This window comes from Halyomorpha halys, unplaced genomic scaffold, assembly GCF_000696795.3.
Source record: "Halyomorpha halys isolate HHAL.00 unplaced genomic scaffold, Hhal_1.1 Scaffold224.1, whole genome shotgun sequence".
Classification (NCBI taxonomy): Eukaryota; Metazoa; Arthropoda; class Insecta; order Hemiptera; family Pentatomidae; genus Halyomorpha; species Halyomorpha halys.
Window position 1 is genome coordinate 307,076 of NW_027111010.1, and position 26,174 is coordinate 333,249.

The 26,174-nt window shown below is 29.9% G+C and overlaps 1 protein-coding gene across 1 annotated transcript in view; it reads left to right on the forward strand.

Annotated features, from left to right (window-relative positions):
- LOC106679859 (uncharacterized) overlaps nt 1–24,793 on the forward strand; it is a 55,267-nt gene extending 30,474 nt beyond the window's left edge. Inside the window, exons 7-8 of the mRNA XM_014419233.2 lie at nt 18,877–19,568; nt 23,195–24,793. Coding sequence (XP_014274719.1) covers nt 18,877–19,568; nt 23,195–23,298 — 796 coding nt within the window. The 3' untranslated portion in view covers nt 23,299–24,793. The remainder of the gene's footprint in view (nt 1–18,876; nt 19,569–23,194) is intronic.
- The last annotated feature ends 1,381 nt before the right edge of the window (nt 24,794–26,174 follow it).

A 26,174-nucleotide genomic window follows, 5' to 3' on the forward strand; every position in this document is an offset into this window, starting at 1 on the left:
ATAAAAAATTAATGGATTATGAACCATTGATTTTTTTATCTAAAATTTTTTGACCTAAAGGCAATTGTAATTTTTACACATTTATAAAAAAAAGTGTAGGTCACATGATGAAACAACTTAAATAATATTTATAATTACTTAAATAAACAATTTTATAACTCTAATTTTTTTTTTATATTAGAATAAAATGAAAAATTTAGCAAGTAACCATAGATTCAAAATGTGTCTCGTTTCTCAGTTATAGCCCTGACACTATTCAATATACAATGAAAATTCTTCGGTGACATTTTTTTAAAGCTTTCATCTGTTTCATTTTGAATTGTTTTTAAGAACAAAGCATAAAACTTATCTCTCTTGATACCGATTTATTTGCCACCTCCACTTTCTATTCACTTTTTCAATGAGTGAAATCAATATATGTTATAAACTGTTGACAGCCAATTTTCAGTTCATCATTGCATGTAGAATCAATATTTAGACACCAGATCAAACGAGGACAACACACAGCCCATACTGAGTTTCCTGTTTGGAGGTACTCACAGGGGCTCAGTGCTCGTGTGGTGCAGTAAATTGTTCCTCCTCCCTCAGCCCACATGCTCATTGCAAGCATGCCCCTCTTGCTCGGTGCATTTGCTGAAGTGGATATTTAATTCTTTAAAGATGTTTAATGACATGTATGAGTAATGAAATTAAATTAGGATAAGTCGTTGAAAAATTAGGGTAAGGATAATCCCTACTTTTATACTGAAAAGTAATTAGGAAGAGGTACTATTTAAGTATTGAAAGGGTTTATTTTATTAAAATTTGTCAATTGACAGTGTAATTCTCTTTATGAATTCCTTCTTTTTACGAAAATTTCTTGGCCAAAGAATTTAGTTTTTTTTTTTTTACTGCTCCCTAGGTCAGCAGTTCCCAATTTGTTTTTACTTCAGCACACTTGTTGGTCTAAAAAAAATATTAGTACCCTTGTCAGGATTAAAAAAGGTTTTGGCATAATAATCCTCAAAACGGTTGGATATGTAGTGCAAATTTAGCGTATACAGAAAAAAAAAAAATAGCATTCAAACTATGTTAATTAACCTTGAAACTTACTGACAGAGATTAAAAATAGATTTTTCAATATTTCATTTTAAAATGAAGAATTATGACATTTGGGTTTATTATTTTTAATAATTGACCTTTAGTAATTAACCAAGAAAAGAAGAGATTTAAATTTCCTTTCTTCATAATTTTGTGTTTTACATTTAAAAGGTGCGAAGATTCCTGGCATTTGCTTACAGCACACTTGACGTATGCATGCAGAAACCCAGGGTGCTGCAGCACCCAGTTTTGAAACCGCTGCCTTAGATCGAGATAATATAAATGAAGTGATGAACTGATTTTTTTCAGGGTTCTAATAAATTTCTAAAAGGCTTGAATGAGATTTAAATAAAGTAATACATATGGTTTTATTAATGTATATTATTATGATAACAATCCTTTAATTCTTAGATTTGATTTATAACCATTGATTGTTTTTTATATATTTCTGTGGATACCATAAAAATGAAAACTGACTTTTATCTTTCGTGAGGTATGACAAATATTTCTATGAAATTATAAGAAAAAAAATGCATATATATATTGATCTAATTACTCTGATTAATTGATTTTTCAAGGTTACTACTACTCATCAATCACTGAAAAATAAGTATCATGGTGACTGATTTAATAATCACTAAGCATTTTTGCTCTAAATTTTAATTAAATGTATTAATTTTCTTAAACCAGTTAAATAATGACTTAGATTTTTTTGAAACAAAACATTTTGAAAATTTATTTTAGTTTTTTGCTGAAGGTTATGTGGCAGAGTCGGGCAAAAAGAAATGGCCATTACATAAGGTTTTAATTAGTAATTGCAATTACTTTGACACAACTAGTGACTGCAATTGGGGACCACAATTACAATTATAGTGGTTCATAAAGTAGTTGTAATCATATATTGAAATAACTTGTAATTGTAACTTTATTTCTGAAATTTAAAATTACAGCCATTGCAATTGTGATGGTAATTATAATTAGTTTTTACTCAGCTCTATTGAGTGGTAAGTAGGAGGCAATGTGAGCTTCGCCGTTCTGCCGCTAGATGGCTTATACTGCTAGCCACAAGGCTAATAGGAATACGTTAATTTCTTAACCCATAAACAGTCAGTGTTTCGAAAACGCAACACGATGAAAAATAGACCAAAATAGAGGAGGGAAAGACAGTTAATAACATGAATGAATATGTTTTCCTTTCCCACCCTACAGGCCAATTATTTAGTTTATAAGTTTGGCTTAATTCCTCATTCTCTATTAACCATGTCTTATTTTATTATTAGTGTCGTTTTTTGTAATTTGAGAGCCATAGTTTTTATGGTAATATAAACTCCTACTCCTATTTAGTTTGTTTCGATAAGTTACTCATTTTCTTATTATAACTTAACACTTCAGGAAAATTAACTATAACAACAAGTCAAAGCTATTTTTAATTTGTAATTCTAAGGAAGACATCAAAGTTCAATGTTGCCTTTTCGGAACACTGGCTGCGAATGGGTACGTTTAAAACTGTTAGCTTTTTTTTTTTTTTAGTTTTGATTTTTCCACATAATCATCTTATTTAAGATTTTTATTCTATTTATGGACATGAATTTTTAATAATGTTAAATTCTTTCCAACCACAGAGCCCAACCTTTTCGAGCTTTGAAAATGCCAGATAAAAATACCGTCATCTATTATAATTAATTATCTTATATATAAAATGGATATAAGATACTGGCTAGAATAATAAACTGGGATCCTTAATCGATTTTAAGGTTTCTCAAAGTGCTAAAGGTGCCAAAAATGAATATGGGATAATTGGAAGTGTGATTCTAATATTTCGTGAAAAATAACTGAGATAGAAAAAGGCTTAAAATATTCGCTGGTCAATTTATGTCGATCATTATTTTACTTCTATGCTATTTATGGATAAATTAACTTCCTTTAGAAGTTGGAATCACAGGCATAATTAGGTTTGATCGTGTTGAAAAATATCCTGTCTCTGATTTATAAAAAAATATTGGCGAACTTAAAGCAACCAATATGACATGGATAATGCTTAACTTCTTTGCAACGGGAATGATTATTTCGTTCTTACCGTTTTGTCAAACGGCATATTTTGATTATTCAGTATCAGAAGGTATTCATTCACTGACCAAAAGAAAATTTTAGCACAAAAACACTCAATAATTTAGAAAAAATCCAGTATTTCAAATACTATAATTGCTAATTGTTAATTTTGCTAATGTAAAAATAGAGCATTAATGTTAATTTTTAAATGTTTTTCATATTGTATCATGTGATATAGGCATACGGCATACGGCCAGTAGTATGCGACCTAACTGAGCGATAAAGTGATATTTGATGAAATTACTTAAAATTTATTTTAGTTATAATAAAAATATGCATATAGTCTCAACACACTTTTATTATCTTAATTCCAGCGTTTCAGCCATTCCGGCCATTCTCAAGGATCTATCAACTTATTCACACTATCACAGCCAAACATTGGTTACCATGGTTATCACACTATTGCAGGTTATTATGCTTTTGTGCAATTTTCATAATTGGTCAATAACCTACTATTATCACAATTACAATTTCTGTTTCACTTTAGTGTTGATATAGTAATTAAGACAAATATAAATTGTAAACTAAATAATTATAATAAGTGTAACTGTGATAATAATAGATAATTGACTGATGATAAATATTGACAAAGGCATAATAACCTGCAATAGTGTGATGGCTAATGTTTGGCTGTGATAGTGTGAATAAGTTAATAGATCCTTTAGAATGGTCGGAATGGCTGAAACGTAGCAATTCAAAGATAATAAAATAATAATGAAACTATATGGATATTTTTATTATAACTACTAGATAAACCTGTCTCAAACAAGATATTTCATTATGTATAAAAATTTCTTGATAAACACATCTTATTATGTATAACTTTTAATCTATGTTACTTTTTATCAAAATCCATTTTGGAAAAAGTTCTGGCCATTAATTATTACTCAATAATTAAAGATAAAATGCAATAACTAGGGATGTATAAGTCACAAAGATATAGAGGAAAGCAGGTTCAAAATGACAGGACGGTCAAATTATGCATTTATAAAATCAACTTTCAACTAGTGGTGAAACTATGGGATATGTATTTGTGACCCGCAATACATCATAACTCGAACACATTAATCGATGCGGCTTCCGGACTGATATTTGCAATGGCTCGATGTTGCTTCATTGATGTGGTTGGGGACTATTTCTATCCACCTTAGTTAAATTGTCCTATGTTTAGAATTACCAATTTTCCAAATATCTGAAAGCTGTTACATCTTCCATCTACAGATAATCCTTGTTTTATGTCTCCCCGTTTTAAGTCGTACCGCTGTTACATCGTTAACCAATTTATGCCCGGAACCATTGTATGTCAAATAAAATTCAGAAATAGAATTTTACATAGAACCAAGCTGTTAAAAAAAATAATTAAAATGAAAAATAAAGTTATAAAACTAAAAAAACGAAAAACAAACGAGATAAGTGTAATAAACGTGTGTAGTCCGAAACAGAAGTGAATTCACTTAGAGCTTACCCGCAAACATTTTCATCAGTTGTAAGTGAAAATTTCGTGTATTTACAATGAAAATACTTTGATCTCTTTATTTTCTTATTTTATAATGTTGTTCATTAATTATCTAGTTAAGAGTGACATCCACTAGGTATTTTAAAGGGGATAATGATTAATAAAAGCGTTCTGTTTGTTAAGATTTTTTGAAAAATGCATTACACTGTAATTGAAAAATGAAGTCGTAAAATTAAGTGACATAGGTGTATAAAAAATGGAAAAAATATTAGTTTAAAAATATCTGCTTTTCAGAGAGCGTAATTACTGCTTAAAATTTTGTTTGAAATTAAAATGAAACAGTTTTGAGGTACAACTGTATAAATTTTACTTCATAAAACTTCACGTTTACATATAAGGCTTCAAGATCAAAACTTAGTTAAAGAGATTTTTCAATAAATTGTCCGGTTCAATTAATTATTGTAAAGAGGAAAGTAGTTAACGTAGATTATAGATTACTGGCTTGATATCTTCCTAATATTAGGTGGGATAACTATGAGAATGTAGTATTATCAATAGAAACAATGTGATTATTTAATGCTTATATAAAGAATATAAATTAAAAATTAATCAAATTTAAGCTATACTGCAGATCGTTCATCGTTCCTTTATTTGCTAGATATTATTATTTTTATACCAGATCGGCCTGGTGGGCCTTACATGGTTGATATAACTTATATTATATATATTAACAGTTGATTATGAGGGGGTATAGTCATACAAATGACACCCCTAACTATATACAATGTTCTGATTAAAAGAAAAAAAAATAATAATAAAATAAATAGATAAGAATAATGCTTCTTAATAAAAGAGGAAAGTAAAATTAATAACAAAAAATAATGATATTGGTACACTTAAATAATACAAACAATTGTCTTCCAATAGTAAAAAGAAACAAGTTAATTTGCAAAAGGGAAGAGAGAAAAAAATAAAATAATAATGAATAATAATAATAAGTAAATAGAGGTAGTGTGACTATGAATTAATTTTATATTTATTAAAAATTTATAAAAGAATGTCCTGCAGCAGTCTAGGCTTCAGTCTTCGGGTTGAGGTTGGGTTTCCCAGGTTGTAGGTCACTGCTCCTTTAACTGTCGGCAACTGGGAGTGGAACTTCATGAACAGTTTTTTTGATGTAATCCTCTATTGACTCCATTTGTAATTCGCGATGCAATTGGCTATTTCTTATGAATCAAGGAGCATTAACTGCGATTCTTATGACTTTATTTTGAAAAGATTGCAGTTCTTTCATTTTCGTGAAGGATGCAGCTCCCCAGACTTCACAGCCGCACATCAGTAGTGGCCTGAAGATTGTTTTAAATATAAGAACAGTTGTTTCTGGTTTTAGTTTGGAATTTCTGTTTAGGATAGGATATAACATTGCTAGATATTAGAAATAGAGTCTTTATGGTATCCAGGAAACCTTAAGAATATCCCCAAAATTCTTTTATATCATTGAGATGAATGATCTCTTATAAAAAGGAAGATCATCTATGTTTTTAAATAAGTAGATTATAGGAAAATTAATCTATTCCAGATATTAATTTTTAATATTTTACAGGAAAATAACGAGTTTAAATGAATATTTTCATGGTAGATTCGCATTAACTGTCAAAAGGGAACATCTATGTAATACAAAATTAAGAGTTTTTAATGTGTTTTTTCCCCAAATATTTTAAGTTGACGAGTTCAAAATGGTATGAAGTATAAAACGTAAATAGAACAATAAGAGAAATTTATTGAGGTAGACCGAGATGTCAATGGGAGTACTGTTGTATTATGTGGAATTGCAATACTCAAAAAAATAAATACTTTTGCTTGTATACTAATATTCTACCCCAGAAAGGTTCAATTTATGTCATATAAAAATTTAGTGATTGTCTTTTTTTTTCTGTCGAAATATTTCTTCATTTTAAAATTATTTACACTACACCAACGTTACGGAGTCCTCCTCCGTCTTCAGGATTCTTCTACAAATTTGAAAAACAATGCAACAGTAATATAATAATATAAACTTATTTAAAAATTATTATTTAAATATTACCTTAAAAAATTATATAAATTACAGTATTATATTAATAATATCCTTTCTTTTACTGGCTTCCTATATCTAAAATGTATGGATACATTAATATAAAATTCGTAAATTTTTTTTTAAACTATAAAATATTTCGAGTAACCATTAGTATCATTATCAAATTGAAACGAAATTGACCGACGTCCTAATCCTTACTTTGTTTGCATTTTGCTGATCCTTCCATATGTTCATCAGTTCTCGTTTTTTTTTTTGTTTTTTTTATCTTTTTTTTCTCTCTCTCATTTTACTTTCATTTTTTCTCATAGACACCACACCAATATAGTTTTTTTCATTTTATTATATGTTTAAATTATTAATGATGTATGTATGCTCTTCAATTTTAAAATTCACTACCCTTTTAATATTTTGTTCTGATATAGATAGGGTATTTCTTTTACTCTCCTACTTTTTGTATTTTTTTCTATATCTAAAATTTATATAAATTTATTTATGGAAGATATTAATAGAATATGATCACAAACATATAAAATTAGGCACTATAGTGATAATAAATTCGACAAATTTTTGAGTAATGCGAAGGACAAAATTGAAATAATAGGACAAAAAGAATGTGGTGTACAGAATAGGTTGCAATGATTGTTATAAGTTATATATTGGAGAACCTTAAAAAAATTGGATACGAGGATGAAAAATCATATACTATTAAAATGGATTTAGTGAATGACACAAATTCTTCCTTATTAAAATACAATAGTTTATATCATATCATCAGCAACGTTTCGGGAAATTTCCCCCATCTTTTAGCAGCCTGAAGATGGGGGAAATTTCCCGAAACGTTGCTGATGATATGAAATAAACTATTGTATTTTAATAAGGAAGAATTTGTGTCATTCACTAAATCCATTTTAATTCCATAAGACTCTTCCAGTAAAAGGATTATTAAATTTATCATATACCATGTATTGACAATACCTGGTTAACAAAAAAAAGTTAAATTTAATTCAATAGGTATTCTGAATGTTGATAATAGCAGTTGCCGGCTCAGAAACGTGCAGGTAGAAGAGATTTTGCGAAGACATCCATTCAAGCTATCTGATAATGATTCCAAGGAAACAACCCAACATTTTTTTTATGAAATAAAAGTTTTGTTTTTCAATATTATTTAAAATAATTGTTATTTTAGACCTATGCAAATATATAATATTAATTTTCTATTAAAATCATTATTATAGTCCAGAATTAAACTAAAATCTGACACTAGATCGACATTTTAATTTTTAAAATTTCGTAGAATCACTATAAATGGATAAAATGGAGCTTGTTGCGTTTTATATTATGAGAAACTCCATTTGATTTCTGCTAATCTCCTCTGCATTCATTGAATTAGTTTACAACTCTGCCATGCAGGGGTCTTTGTCGGTGGGGCGATGAAGGAGGTTAAGGAGATGTAATCCTAATCGAATCAAGCTCATTGCGATTCGGATCACAGGCTTAGGGCAACTTTGACAGAAACAAGCCGAAGAGAGAAAGGCTTAAAACCTGGATTTGGGGTCGTTCTCAAGATGCCAAGCTCAACCTTTCCTACATCCTTCCATCTCACACCACCATTCCTCACATCTCCAGTTACATGTCCCACTACGATGCCTATATAAATGTAAAATTTTAATAATATTATCAATGTTGAACGATTTTGTTATCTGTTAATGAGTATACGAACTTTCAAACGTGTGATTGCATTCGAAGTTAGACAAGTTTTTTTTTTAAATTTTATGACCTTAAGGTCAAATAACTACAACAAAAATGGAATGTTGAGACTAAAGGATAGGGGGGTGGAGGGTAAGTGGCGGTTAACAAATAAATAACATTTAATAAAGATAATATTGGTAAATATTAAATATAGGCAGACATCAAAAGATAGTATACATAGTAAGGGGGAGAAATTATACATGGATAAAATACAAAATTGAAATACAATAAAAAATCCATTCTTTTAATTTTATTAAAATTTTGTAACATTATTTTAGTTGTTCATATCTTTTTAGCCCTGATGAGGCTCTGCAAAGTGGGGCGAAACGTTGGCTCACATTAAATAGCTCAATTACTATTAAAAACATTTTTTTACCGCAGCCGGACCATTTTCCTTTTATGTTTTTAAAAATTATCTGTAGCAGAAATCATTGATCAAGGAACATTTTTTGTTATAGAGGTTTGAAATTATTATTATGCTGATGATTTTAACTCATTAAATGCTCCGTTTTTGAAACTAACAGTGCATTGTATCGAGCAGAGGGGAGGGGGAGGACACAGTGTTTCTCCGAAACATCCAAAAATAAAATAAATATATGTGCTGAAAACATTGTATTTCGGTTCTAGGTTTTTTTGACCTTTGGAGACTAGAAATTTTTAAAAAATTAAAATAAAATTATAGGTGATATAACGAGACATATTGATTTATTGATAAACAAACATAAATAATTCTTACTCCCCCTGAAGGACTACTTAAATTTTTTATTTCTATATTTTATAATGTTTTTATTTGAGATTTTAATGGTTGAAGATTAATTTTAGTTGTTAGTATTTAACATTTTATTGAAAAAATAATTCATTATTTTATGATACATTTTATTATGTTTATCTATTCTGTGCTAAAGTTTTGGAGCTCTCCTTCGTCTTCAGATTGTCTAATCTAAAAATGATGTATACTACTCATTTCTAGCTCAATATGTCCATAGCGAATATATTGAATACAAATATTGCTTTGTCAAAATTATATATTATTTAATGAAGTGAAACTTCAATAATAACGGATACTCATGGGAATATAATTTTGTCGGTTATACGGAGGTTTCCGTTAAGAACGGAAAAACAAAACAATAATATGGTTTTTATACTGCTTAAACAGAATAAAAAGAAAAAAAAACTAAGCATTATCCTAAGAACATTTCGTCTCAATCGTACTTTTGGTGGATAAAACTTTTTCCTACTTAGAAAATTCTTTTGGGATGTCATTAGAACGATGTAATCAATTTTTCTTTTTTTAAATAATATGTGAAGATTTCCTCGAACCTTTTAAGTATCACAGCTTAAGGGACGATATGCATTTATTTTCGATACAATTTTTAAGACTTACTTTGAATGCCCACACAAGACTGAAACGACAAGAAACTGCTCGTAGATTTCGATTACTATAACACCTACTTGACAAACGCTACTTGAAAAACTTTATACTCTTCATTCACTACAAAAAACTACTTATTACTACTCCTTATTACGTCACAAATAAACTCATCCATAAAGACTTTAACATCAATTTCGTTGCAGACGTTTCGTTCCTTCCCAAGATTCAATTGTTCGAAACTTTCATCAAATTTAATTATTGTGTTCTTTGTGTACAGTTGTAAATTTCAATAAATAAGTAAATAAAAAAAATAAAACTGATCTTATATTGTTTCCTAAAAAATGTTTTCAACAAAGCGAATACACATATAGTTCAATAATGAAAAGATTTTGTAATTTACAATTGAAAAATTCTACGGATTATTATACAAGGTTTAGTATTAAATTAATCGTTGTGGAATTTCCCTTATCATATTGGACTTTAGTTCTGGAATCGAGAGTTTACACACTAATGTTTCCTGACTACCGTCCGTTAAAGAGGAATGAAAAGTGAGGATGCCGAATAAAATTTGTGTCTGCGTCTGGGGTGGAGGGGTTCGGCAATAAAGATGTTCTTATACATCAAATATGTAGGTTATTGACTATCATAAAATTATCCCTTATGAGGGGTTTTCGGTCGAGAGTCCTTTAAGAGAAGTTTCTGTGCAAATATTTTCTAAGGAGTGTCCTATCTCAGTGTCACGTAAAGTGTGACATGAAACGAACTTTGATCTAATACTTATTTTATATATAATCTTTTCAACTTCATGAGACTGGTATTTATTATTTAAATAAATTAATTAGTATCCAGGTTAAGTCTCAAAAATCTTTATTATTTCTATTTCAGTCCAACGTTTCGGCGAATTCATCCATCCTCAAGGACAATCTTAGATATAAATTTACACTTCACATCCAAATTTTTTTTTGAAAATAATTTATTCTCATTTACAACTATATTCAGTTGGTAAATAAGCTATAAGTTATAACATGACATGAGGAGAATCTACCCATTGATAGAGCTCCAATCAAAATATTTAAAAACAACTTGCAGGCTATTTTCCCCAGGTCATTAATATCAGCCAAATCACCCTATTTTGTCACAATTTCATCAATTTTTAAAAACGTTTGATTATAGATCAACTTAATACATTATCAACATAATTATAGAGTGTTTTTAAGGTTTTGGATATGAGGTGTAAATTTATAATTAAGATTGTCCTTGAGGATGGCCGAATTGCCCGAAACGTTGGACTGAAATAGAAATAATAAAGATTTTTGAGACTTTACCTGAATACTGATTAATTTATTTAAAAACTAATACTTATTGTTTCACGTATTCTTGCTACCTATTTATTAACCATTTCCTTTTTGGTTTTATTTCTATTACTCCAGAAAGGAAGATATAACCCACGTAGATTAGATATATTTCTGTGCGAGTAAAAAAAAATTGGTTCCATAGATTAGTAAAATCATAATGGAGTCATCAAACTAAAAATCGGAGCAACGCTCCATACCCCCGTCAACTTTCGTAGGAAAATTTACAACACAATATTTCCCCCAAATAAGAAAATTACTTTCAAAACAAGTTTATTTTAAAAGTGAAAATAAATCGTGTTTCCAATACGACATTACGGAAAGCTATGTACAGAGGAAAAAGTGAACGAGGGAGAGATTAAAAAAAAGAAAAAAAAAAAGTTGAGGAAAGAAAAAGAGTTTTAAAAGAAACTGGAATGATGTTGAAGTCTTAATGAAAACATGGCAGGGCAAGAATCCGGCTGGCAGTTTGAACTGTTTTCCGTAAATAAGATTTCTTCGCTCGCCTCCTTGTCAATTTAGTTGGGGCTCTGTGTGCCTGTGTGTGTGTGCTCGGGTCTTTATCTCGAACCTCACTATCCTATTTCAGGCGCCCGTTTTTCGACTTTATCTTATAACGAACCTACCTCTTCGGCGCAATTCTTTTGTGCGGATTGTTTATTCAATATTACTAAAATTTTAAACTATTTTCTCACTTAACTAACTAATATGTATACAATAAAAACGGTCCGTTCGTGGCTTTAACTAAGCATTCACTGACTTCTTGATCACTGTATCTCAAAAATGAGAATTTACTTTAGAACAGAAATTATTAGCAGTTGTCCTCTGTATGAAGATATATGTGCCAATAAATCTGAGATGAAAAACGTATCGGTCTCTAAGTAGTTGGAAAACAAATATTTGTAAAAATAAAAAAACAAAACATAATTCGAATAACTCGAACATAGTAGTAACCTGTATTTTTAGGCTATTAACACCATAGGAGTGAGAAGCTTATGGGTAAGGCAATGTGCTACTAACTCCAAGATCCCGGGTTCGAATCCGGCTATGGGAGATAATCATTTTCTGTTTCTGTGAGTCAGCCCTGTGGGTTCAGGAGCCCTCCGGGATCCACCTAGCCTCATGAAGTGGACACTCTTAATTAGGCAAAAATCTGGCGGTCAGACGTGGCCAAATCACCTCCTTGCACAACCGTTGGTCTAGTAACAGTACTTACAAATTACAGCACCTCGTGGGTTGTAGCGGTATAGATTTAATTTTTTTTTAACACCAGAAAAGATCAGATAATCTAGTGAATGAAGCTAATTAACTTTTTTTGAACATTTTTATTAAATATTTCCAATTAAAAAAAATTATTGGACTATAATTTCTTGGTCCACCTCCTTTAAAAAACCTACTTCCCTGTGACATAGTGGTTGAACCAATATTTTAAGGTTGAACCAACCTCTGGCTATAAAGTCGCTACTTAGTGGAAGTAGTATTAGATAGAGTAGCAATTAGTCCCTTTCAACCACTATGTCTCCCACACCAGTATAGTATACCACGATTGGAGACACGATACCACGACTTAACCCAAATACCGACAGTCTGCACTGAGCAATGTAGGTAGGGGAAATAAAAAATGGTGGCTGTTTCAAAACTTAAAAAAACATTAATTTTTCCTTCGGAGCTATATCTTAAATATCTATATCTTAAAACTATCAACAACACTAGAAAGTCTAAGAGAACATTATTTAAAGAAGAGTAAATTTGCTGATATATTATCCCTAAAAGAGCTATTTACGTCCAATAGTTCTCGAGATATAGCTTTTTAAAAAGCAAAATTTCTTAAAAATCTTCTGAAAGATTAGTAGTTAGCTAATTTATTTTGAGAAATCTATATCTCAGGAACTGTGGGACGTACAGATGTCTATTAGCACTCATATTAAAGCTAGTTTAATGGACTATAAATTTTATAAGTTTATGACCTTTACTATCGTAGGAATAGTAGTTTTCATGATATTTGCTAAAACAAATGTATTTATAGTTGTTCGGACAATAAGTTTGATTTATGAAAAACTTCATTTCAGAAACCATTAAATGTACAGATGTTTGCCAGAGCTCAAATTAAAGCTAGTTAAATTTACTACAGAATAGTTAATTATGTTTATCTTTGTAGGAGTAGTAGTTTTTATGATATTTGACAAAATAAACTCACAAAATTTTAATTTATAGTGTTCGTATAAACTGTTAGATTTTTGAAAACAATATATCTCAAAATCCATAAGACGCACATATGTCTGCCAACACTCAAAATAAAGTAAATTTAGCTTACTATAAAGTAGTTTATGAAACTTATCTTCGTAGGGGTAGTAGTTTTTATGATATTCACATATGAATATAAATTTATCAAATGAAAATTTTTTCCGAACAACTACAAATCAATTTATTTTAGCAAATGTCATGTAAACTATTACTCCTACGAAGAGAAACATCATAAAATACTTTATTGCTCATTAAATTAGTTTTAAATTGAGTGCTAATAGACATCTGTACGTCAAATGGTTTTTGAGATATAGATTTTCAAAATAAATTATCTAACTACTGATCTCTCCATACGTCCCATACAACATTTTTATGAAATGTTGCTTTTCAAAAAGCTGTATCTCGAATACTGTTTAACGTAAATAACTCTATTAGGGCTCATATTTTAGCAAATTTGCTCTTCTTTAAACGACGTTCTCTTGCTCTTGTGTTGTTCTTAGTTTTTGAGATATTGAGTTCCGAGTGAAAAATTAGTTTTTTTTATCGCTTTGAAACAGCCGCCATTTTTTATTCCCCCTACTTATTTATACTTGGCAGACTCATGAATTTTGACTAGTAATTATAAATAGTTTTCATTAAAGTAATCAAAAATTGGGGTGAGATTACTGCCTTTTTTCTCCTCTTGGGCTCTTCTACTAATAGTGAAGCATGTGGACACCCACGTCTATTTTTCTTTTTATACATTGATTTCAAATACGCCATTTCCATCGCCTCCAAACTTAGTTGTTCGTCTTACATTTCATTAAAATCCACTATCTTTCCAAAAATTAATATTACAGAAAAGAAAAAAAAAGAGACAAAGCCGTTAAAAAAGACATGCTGATTCCTTGAGCGACTAGTCGTGTCTGGTTTTGGAGTGGAAATTGATAAGGGGCGAAGGACTGATGGAGCGCAGGGAGCTGTCCGGCCGCAGCATATGGCCCCGGTGACTGATGGCTATCGCTACTGCTCCAATTTACAGACCATTCATCATACCCCATTGGCTATTTCTATTTTCTGCTTTTCCTACTCTTGTCTGCTTCCGCTTACCTCATCGTCTCCATCTTAACACATAAGCTACCAACCTGAGGGACGAGTAGAGAATGGGGTGGTTAGGGCGCCAATAATACAAAAATTGATTTTATATGATCTGCAACAGGGGTTGGTTGGTTCCACTCTCGAAATTTGCACTATATTTGGTCACAAGGTGACATGAATGTATTAATAGACAATTTGTTTTTCAAATCGATATGAATCTGTTTTTAAATTTGAAGAAATATCAAATTTAAACGTATCACACATAAATGTTGAACCCACAAACTGCTATTTTTAGGATACTGAAAAACAATAAATAGTTGTTAGTTAAGCATATATCTCTTAAATATTTATATTTCCAATTTATTGGAACAAATATTTATTTCATACGAGTTTCAGGCTTACAACTGGTGAAAACGGAGGAATTTTTTCGTAGCCCACATGAACTATAATCGTGTTTCAATGAAAATAGTATTATGAATTACTTTCCTCATTTCAAATTATAATTTTATCAAAATTTACGAATTGGATATGGCGCGTGTAAATCTTACCGATTAATCTATTTATCAAAATTGTCTGTAATATTTTATTTAAAAGGGTCTGTTAATTTTATCAAAATTGGGAGAGATTTTAAATATTTACTTAATAGTGCAAATTATGTTTTAGACTATTAAATATAGTTTCTTTTCTTGAAAAATGTATTACTTTCTTTTCACCTCTGAATTCCCTAGGCTACACCTACCTACCGCTGAAATCACGTACGTCAGATTTAATACTTGATATTCCCTGTCAGGTACCACTATACCTGGTACGTGGTTTGGTGAAAGAAATTATGTTTTATGAAAAAGAAACTTCCCCTCTTGTTGGAAAGCTTAAGAAGGTTGGAATAAATTGGAGACGAGCTTGGAGGGTCACAGCGAGAGGTTGGCTTATTCCAAGGGGGAGTTGAATTGGATTAGACTTAGCAGCTCTCAAAGAGACAGAGAGCTAGAATACTTTCCTGCAGCTGACTCGAGACTTGACCTAAGGTAGATAAATTCTATAGAAGTGTGTGGGGAAGCGGAGGTATATACGGAGGGCCCGCAATTGGGACAAATAGCCAGCAGCCTGGTCACACTAGAAAGATGAATTGCGCCTGACGGTATTGTGCTCCCAAAGGCCTTGATTTATCATTTTAAACTTCTTCAATTATTATTTAATTATAAGTTAGTGAAGTGTCGGCAAGTTGAGACTTTGTTTTGCCCCAAGACAACTCCGACGATATATCAATGCCATCACTGCTTACTTCTTAGTGCCCAAGTTTTTCTCAGCTTTTACTGGTTTCTTTAACAGTTGGGAGGAGAAAGTGTTGACGTTTCCCTTTAAAACCAAAAACTGAATAAAAAATTATATTTTTGGTTATAAAACAACCAAAAAAAGAGAATATTAGGTATGTTACCTATAGTTACAATCACCACTTAACAGAAATATAAATTAAAAGAATAAATAACCATTACATTAATTTCTGAAACAAGTCCTGTTCTTGAACATGGAATAATTAATTATTATTCAAATCCCACCGCCGCAATTACAATTTTTTTTACCAACCTTTATGGTCAGCATTATGCAACAACTGCATACAATATAAATTATGCAGTTGTAGCATAATAACTGCATAATTTATATTTTTACTAATAAGTACCTCAGTGATTGGTCGAGATAGTCCCCACCACCATAAATGTTATTAAGTTTCTGTCAAAAGAAAGTTTTGTGTGGGAGTGAGTATTTGTACAAGAGTCCTCCAATAATACATGTAAGAAGCCAAACTTGCACCCTTTTTTTTTGGAGGGGGGAGGTATCTACAGGTGACGAACCTACGTCAATGTCTCAGGCCAGATTCGAACCGGCGCCGCCCGCAGATCTCAGAGATTGGTAAAACCTGCGTCTAACCACCTGCGGACGGCCTTCCAAACTTGCATCCATTAAGGTAGGACCACGGGATTGTCTAGCATCGTCAATATCATGGGCGTATCCAGCAGAAGGCATCTCCCCCCCCCCCACCTCCCTCAGAAATGAAAAAATTATTAATTTGATAAAAACAAATTGTTTAAAGCAAATACTAATTTAAATAAATAATAAAGCACTGCGACAAATATATACTATGGCTTGCCCCTTCTAGTTTTGATCCTGGGTATGCCCTAGGCCAGAATGACGGTATTGGAAGAGTTTTATGGCCGGTAAATTATTGGTATTGTATTCGTTCTTGGCTAAAAATACTGGAAGGAATTATTTGCCAATGCATATTAGGGAGACTGAACACAAATGTTACCCTACCTTAGATTATCTCACTGTTAAGATTATTTGTTTACCATTACTTAAACTCGTATTTATTATTTTAAAATACGTCATTGCTTATCAAAAGCCAGATGTTTATAATCTTTGGTAATCAATAATTCCAAAAATAATAAATTTTTGGTTATTATTTTGGAAACCAAAATTGTATATGTTATTTTTAAATATTAATTTTTTAAAAGATTGATTTAAAGAATATTGGTCAGTGAAAACCAGCACATTTTTTTTTTTTAAAGTTATTGAATTTCCTGTATGTTTTATACTTCCTTTTTACCTGTTATGTTACCTAAAGGAATAGTTAAAGGTATTCCTCAAGGTAACTGTGTAAGAAACTGTCTATTCAAAGAAGTAGGGGGTATTATGGTAATTATAGAAACATTTATTTGTATTGAGTCAATGAGAAAGATGTATTCCAAGTCTCAAAAACAGATTTTTGCTCCTAATCAATATCTTTTGTTTAATGGGACAAAACATCATTGGACATTAGCGCCATTCATTTCTTATTTAATTTTTCTTACATTTGTTTTATTTTATTATTTTTTCACTTCGATGTGATACTTGTGCCAGTAAGCTCTTTAGATTTTAAATACTAATTTTATTGTTTTATCGTATCTGAGAGTTTTTTTAAATATCCTAAGATATTCATTCAGGTGTGACGTGAAATATGGGCATTCTTGGAAAATATGGCTAATTGTCAAATTGCTGTTACAATAGTTAAAATTTTGGAGGTTTTTTTTTTTTGAGATAAGATAGATTTGAGTGAGCCTCGTGTGATCTACTCTTTGCCTAGTCAATTTCCCCTCTACGGCATTTACGGCTGGAGGTAACCCGGGACTTGACATCCTTTGTAATAATTTTTAGTTTACTCCTGGGACTTTCGTTCCACAAAGATTACCACCTATCTTTGATTTTCTTTTCGAGGGGTTTGTTGATTCCTGATGGAGTTAAAATTGCTTTACCCCCTCCTGGGAGCGCTAGTGCTTCTCTTGCGGCCAGTTCATTCACAGCGATTCCTGCATTATTTGGTACTCATATAAATGTAACTGACATACTCAAATTTTGTGTAGTATTTAAGTATAAATGGATGCAGGAAATTTTCGGATGCTCTGAAAACATACAATCTAAACCTTTTAACGAGCTTAATGAGTCTGTAATTACTGTTATATTGTTGTGGTTCAAAGACAAACAGAAGTAAAGTGCTGCTGCTATTGCATTGAGTTCAGAAGGGAATATGTTTCATAATTTCTGGAGTTTAATTTTTGTACGTAATTTTAATTAATTTAATTTTACTGTTATTCAATTTTTAGGCGGTCAGTAGAAAGAATTTTATTTTTAAGTTTTATCAACATCACATACTATTCATTTCGATGAATCTTATAAATTATTTATTTTTCTTAACTGATGATATAAATTTGATTACTACTTTTGTGGATATTTATGTATTTGGTGACAAGATACTTTTAAAAAGTAAAAGTTTATTGGCTCACATCAATCTGAGTTTTTTTTAATGACTTCACTTAGGCTTTTTATCACAATCACAATATTATCAGCTTATCGACAATTTTTATGTGCTAGTGTTTAAGTATTGAAACATTTAAGTCACTCTAATTATGTGTTAAAAGAAATGCTTTGTCTTGTCTACTTGATAAATAAATGGACAACTATCAGTTTTGGATTTGGTTTTTGTTTATTGAGGTTGCTACTAGTCTCTGGTTAATTTTAAGTATGTAGGAAAGGGTTATGCTTTATAAATTAGTCTTTTACCAACAATAGATCAAACTGGAGGGCCCATTTAGTGAGGTGAGTGAAGGTTTTGGGACGGGAAAACATTACTGCGCTTGTGCTCATCAGTACCATGATAATTAAAACGCGTGTTATAACTAAATCTCTTTTAAATTTAAATATTTATAGTAAGTTATAGATATACCTCTTGATTGTATGTGAAAGTAATTATAGTAAATACATATTTGACAAATTACTATGTTTTACATAATAATAATACAAAACCATTGCAATTTGTTTCATGAACCAGCGTGGACCCGAGATTTCATCATTATAGACAAGGTGAGCAGTACCAACGTGCACAGGTTCGCCAGTATCCAACAAATTACTTTCCAGAACCCATGTCAACGGATGTGCATAGATTCAGCCGTTCAACTGATCTATTGCAGAACAGGCCATCGGAATGGGTTCCTAGCATAGCTGTACCAAGTAATCCTGCTATTTCATCTTTACCAGAAACTAACCCAGCATTGATGAGGTATTGGTCTCGTCAAATTCCGTCAGTGAGTCGAAGCCAGACTTCATCTGTATTTGATAGCCAAATTCAAGATCAAAGTGGGTATCATCATAGACCCTGGTTGCAACCTTCAGTTCCACCAAGGCGTATAAATGAAGTGGATAATTCATATTTCACTAGTCCAATGCAAAGACCAGCAGGACCTTCGAATGAATGGGGGCAGCCAAGCCCAACAGTTATTAATATGGGATTTAACCCTCCCTATGGTGGCCGAGTGCAACCACAAGCGCAATATGTAGATCCTTTCCAGGAACACAGAAGCAGCCAGATAAATACTAGTTATACTGGACCTTACCCTTGGGAATTGCAGAGACCAAGAGGTTTCTTTACAGTTGAGACTCGAACGACAAATATCAGTTTGTTCACGCCAAACCAAGAAGCAGGCCCGAGTAATGCAAGTTCATCTGCTGCACAAAATCCATTAGGTAATATTTAAATTCCTACTAAGTATATTAAACTATAAATTATTTTTTCTGATTGTTTCAATAATATCTAGTGATTGAGAAGATATGTGGTCTAAAATTCTATTTTTTTTAGAATAATCAGGAAAGAAATTATTAAGTAGATGAGTAGAAATTATTTTATTAGAAGATCAATTAGTCTTTTTTATTGTTAATTACCGTATGCCATTGTGTTTACTTGTAATTAATATTATCTTGTTTTCTTCTTTAATTTCTAGGAATACTTTTTTTCGTATTTGAATGATCAGTTTTCAGATGTAGTACCAAAGAGATTTAATTTCATCGATTCCTTACAAACTCGGAGGAACCGTGTGTGTTTTTCTTCCTTATCGATCTTCAGGATTTACCGGCGATATATATAAAGGGTGTTTCAGGCTTAGGTGTCTAAACTGAAAATATGAATTAAGGACCTCAAAACAAGGAAATATAATGAAGGTATATTCGTTAACACTTTTTTTTAAGGAATTATTCACGTCTAAAGTTTTCATTGATATAGATTATTAAGGTTGTGATAAGTATACTACTTAAGGTTTTCCAAGTACTTTACTAATGAAATTTAAACATTAGCATTTATATTAAATATTATTCAAAATGATTACCATGAGTATAAAACAGGCCCGGCATCTTTCTTCCACAGCAGCATTGCCTGAAACCAGAACTGATACCACAGGATTATTTGTCTTGGGGTGACATTAAACAAAACGTTTATGTAATTCAAGTCCATTCATTACCTAAATTCATTACGAACAAGGATAATTGAAAATCGCGAAACTGTAACACGTATCCAATGGGCACTGCTGCTGTAGAAGACAGATGGCTGTCTTAATGCTCAAGGTAATCACTTTGAACAATATTTAATATGAACGTTAATGTATAAATTTCATTAACAAAGTAATTGGAACATATAAATTTATATATTATAACCTAAATATTCCATAACAATTAAAATATCTTCTAAACAAAGCGTTAACGAACATACTTTCATAGGGATTTATTTTTTCTTGTTTTAAGATCCTTAATTCATATTTTCAGTTTGAACACTTAAGCCTGAAGCATTCTGTATGTATATTGCCGGAGGCGACAGTAGCAGATTATTTTTTATCACTTCTCCTCTTGCATTATTTGTTTGTGGCAATACCATTTCTGTCTTTTTGTTTCAATTGTAAAGAGGATAGTTTCATTTATAATCATAAAATTCTTTCTTGAGACTGGCAATTTTTTACTAAATAATTCAAAACATTATCCAAATTATAGTCTCAAAACTTTTATTGTTTTTACACGTCCAACGTTTCGGCCAATTCGGCCATCTTCAGGGACAATCTTAATTCACTATGAAACATATTATTTAATATTACTCTAATAAGTAGTAATAAAAGTGTATGATAGTGGTAAAATGAAAAATATTTTTGACTGTGAAATTAATGGATTTTTGACTTATTGGATAAAAATGTTTTGACCTGGGCAGAATAGCCTGTATGAAGTGTTTGGAAAAATATTAAATAATATGTTTCATAGTGAATTAAGATTGTCCCTGAAGATGGCCGAATTGGCCGAAACGTTGGACGTGTAAAAACAATAAAAGTTTTGAGACTATAATTTGGATAATGTTTTGAATTATTTAGTAGAGGATAGTTTCTTTTTTCACACTGGCTGATCGTATTATTTGGGATATATTGGAGTCCGGAAATGGCACATCATTGACTTCAGAAGTCCATCTTCGTTGATAATATCCTTGACTCTAGTTTCTAATGCTTAAAGGTTATCACGTTTCACAAAGGTATGAAAAATTATATTTAAAAAATGTTTAAAGGATAGTATGTTTGCTCCTGTCTCATACAATTTTGTCCCCTAAATAATCAAAGGAGCTCCTATCTTCTATCTATCTTGTAGCTTCAGTAAGCCACCTGCCAAGATATGTTAATTCTTGGGTTTTATGATTTGCCAGTTGCCCAAGGATAGAGTTCTTACGTTCCCCTATATCTGTTTTTTTTTTTTCTGTCACTTCAAGACCGCATACTCCAGAAGCTACCTTGGAGCTGGCATCTTCATCATCATTTACTATTTTGGTATTCATTGGTATTTAGAGAATTTTAAGCTGTACAGGCATTTATAACCAATTTTTATATTCATTCCCATTACTTTACTAAAATAATTGATATATAAGCTACAAAATATACGATACATAATATTTATTATGGTATTATGCTATTGTGATGAAACATCATGTCCCAGAGTAAATGTTTTTTTGTTGTTTTTTAAGAAAGGCTGTTTTAGAAAATATGAAATTGTTCCTACGATTTTGTCCATGGATTGCAATAATTTGGTTGAATAACGTATTTCCATGGATGCTGCTGGAACATGCTATAAATAATATGTTTTCCTTATTACATACATGCCATGGTTTAAGTTTTAATTCAATTATGAAAGAATTATATTTTTCAAATATTTCATAACATTTCAAAAATAATTTCCATGATATTGGAATGAAGTAACATAATCAATAAAATAATTTATGTCTTAATTTGTTAATCTAAAAAGATGACAATTATATGATTGATAGGATGTAAATGAAAGATTACAAAAAGAAAGCTTAGAATATCGAAAATAGAGGTTAACAACTAAGGAGTCATTGTTTCATGCCACCAGGGCATAAAAAACAAAATCACATATATGCATACACATCCCATATTATTATATATAGACACATCAACTAGAAACAGTATATTAATCTAAGACATAAAAAAAAACACATGCTCAGTTCATAGTTTATCGTCTTGCCAGACTGTGGAGATATTACAACCAACATTAAATCCCTATTATAATATCTTTCCCAGTATAGTGTTCAATACATCAACCACAACATATATCGTACTATTTGAAGTAAGGATTTTTAATTTAATCTATATTAAATATTTCTTCCGTTTTAGACACTTAATTGTCTACGAAATTTATGTATAATTATCATACATCAATTAGAATGTTCATTTGATTGTTGTTTACCTTAAATAATTCATATTAGTGTGGATATAGTTGATATAATATAAGAAGTTGTTCTAGGCCACAGTCACTGCTATGAATAACACAAATAATACTAATTTTATTTGTCAACGTTTTAGCACGAAATTTAATTAGATAAATAATTGAATAATGATCTTTTAATTAGATAAATAAAAGAAAAGAAAGAAGGAAATAACAAACAGTAATTTAGGATGATGAAAATATATTTGAAGGACTATGAAAAATTATAAAAATCAAACGTTTGTATACATAAAACAAAATTATATACATTACGTTTTTTCCTTATATCCCATATTAACTTATGTTAACCTATTATTCTTAACTTATGTTTATAGCTGTATTGTCAGTTTTACTACTCACCCCATTTGGCTTAAATAACTTTATATTTTAGTTCATCAATTTTGTTTTACTCACATGGTTGATTTTCATAATTTAACGTATTCCTATATTTTCATACTATTTGTTATCATCTTGAATTTTTTTTTATCATTAATGTTTTGTTATATTATTAAATAATTTATGAATTAGTATTTAATAGGATCCATTATCTAATCATTTTGTTTTATGTTCAGCTCCTAGATGCTTGATGTGTGATTCAACAGTTGATAAAGAGTCCAAAGATATCCGCTACTGCTCTGACTGTTATCATTACATATATATCCTGAAGAGCCCATGAATTCATGATAAATGAGGAATAGGAATATCAAAAGTAATCGACCTGGCGTTCACATGGTTTTTACAATATTAATATTTTGGAACAATTTCAATAATTATATTTATATTGCTTTCATAATTTTCATTCATTCCTATAGTGTTAAACTTTGCTAAATCACATTTGAAGAAAGTTATAGTTAATAGTACATTCTACTAATTATCAATTGGTATTATAACCGTTTTGTATATTTTCACTGCATCAAACTGATCTAATTTTTTAATTATATAAAATGTTAACAAAAGTTCCTATTACACCAAAGACTGATAACTACTGATATTTGTCGTTATATATTGTTCATTGTTTTTATATGTTATACACATACATAAATAATAACTTTGGGTCAAAAATAGTATTATCAAACATGATTGACTCTGCGTTCTCATGGTTAAAACAGTTTCAATATTTTATGATTTGCTTTATATTGCTTTAATCATTTCCAAATAAAACGTTAACCCTTTCTGATTGACGTCAGAAAAAGTTATATTTTATTTTTGTTAATAATTAACTGAGGTATAACTTTTTTATGTATTTACACAAGCTCAATCTTAATAAGTATTTTAATTATATATAAAGTTCCTATGATGTAAATACTGATAACTAGTGACATTTGTTAATATGTATTGTTTATTGTTTTATGGGTGTAGTGCACATATACATACATAATAACAGAAATTTAATGGAACTGAAATATGTACCTGAAAAAAAAAGATATACATCTAGAAACATAAAAATTATAATTCTCTAAATGTTGTATGGATTTAATTTTTTTAAATTCAAATGTATTTATATATAGATTTCAATACTTTACAATGATTTCAATGTCATATGCTTTAATCATTTCCAAATACAACGTCTAAATTTACTAAATGACATTTAAAGAAAGTTAAATTTTAAAGTACATTTTGTTTCTAGAAATATAAAAATTACATTCCTGTTAATGTTGTATAGATTTATTTTTTTAAAAATCAAATGTATTTATATATCGATTTCAACAATGTTAAAAAATTTAATACTATTTGCTTTACTCATTTCCAAATATAATGTCTAACCTTATGGTATTGATCAAATGGCATTTGAAGAAAGTCATATTTTAAAGTAAATTTTGTAATTACCACCTTGGGAGGCATAACCTTTTTATGCATCTATACTGGCTCAAATTGAATAAATATTTTTAATTATGTAAAAAGTTCCTATGAGATGAAAGACTGGGACATATCGAAATTTGTTATTATATATTGTTTATTGTATTATGTGCGTAGTTTACGTTTACATAATTAATAACATAGGTTTAAAAGAATGTGTTCAACAACTGAAATGTGTTCAAGTGTACCTGAAAAAAAGAATGCTAATATCTAGAATAGTTAACATTACATTTTTATTAATATTGTGTAGATTAAATTGTTTTTAAATCAAATGTATTTAGACTGATCATTAAAGGCTGTTAAATTGATTTATATATCTGTGAGTTAATAATTGAAATTTGAAAAAAAATATATATTTAATAGTACATTTTGTTAATTAACATTTGATATTATAATCTGTTTATTTATTCACACTTGGTAAAACTGAAATAATCTTTATAATTATAAAATAAATGTTTAAAAAAGTTTCTTTGGCCAAAGACCGATACCTATTAATATTCGCTAATATATATTTTTTTACCTATGTAGAATTCAAATACATGTATATAACCTAAGTTCAAAAGAACTGAATATATAAACAAAAAATTAGAATCATGTTAATATTGTATAAAATTAATTTTCTAAAATCACATATATTTAAACTAAGTTCATTTTCTAATTTTTTCCAGGACCTTGAATTTTAGTCATTTGTTCTGTTGCTCCAAGTCACTGTTTTATTATTATTACTGCGTTGCTTTTAAAAAAAAATATTGCAATGTTTTTAATTAGACTATTGTATTTCTTATATTAATTTGGAAATGTATTTTATTTGCTTTGCTTTGAATAAAATCTGCTTAAAATGTCTATTTTCATTTATTCTATTCTCTTAAATCTGGTTTGAACAACAAAATACTTACATATAATAATTTATAATTTTCAGTAGTCTTTTATCATAGCATATGGCTATGTAGTTCAAGAAAAGTAGATCAAGTGAGCAACACAAAACGTAAGAATTGGAAAAACATCATAAAAACTAGAAAACAGAATAATACAACCTAATATGAAACGTTAACAACACAACAGCATTAGTTAAAGATTGCCATTTTAAGCAATCGTAATTTGTAATTTAAATGACAGAAATAATTGATAAAACATAATGTAGCATATAGCAATAAATATAAAACATGTGGTAAATTATAAAACAAACCTGGTAAAAATATGAGTATATTATGCCAAAAAAATAAGCAAAATAGAATTATGAAGATTAATTTTCCATAATAATGAAGGAGATATACTGAAACAGAAAGTAAGGATCAAAGTAAACCTAAGATAATACCTAGTAAGCAAGTAGGGTACAGAGTTCAGTATTTTAAAAACAATTGAACAGAAAATTTAAAAAATGATGTACATGAAAACAATTATTGGATGAATAACAGTTTGTAACTATTTTTAGGAAAGATTTCTGAAGACATTCGGTTAAAAACCTCAGATAGAATATTATGTTATTAAATAAAAATTAATAAAGAATGCTTGAAGTTTAGAGGTATTTTACTAGCCAAGAGGAAAAAAATCGAAAAACAGCTTTAATAAAATAAAATAAACAAAATTCTTAAATTCAAGAAACTCTGCTCACGATATGGTAGAGAAAATCGAGATGTACAGAACCTGCATTCTCCCTTTGGAGAGGTTAAAAAAAAGAGGAGTGGTTACACAAAT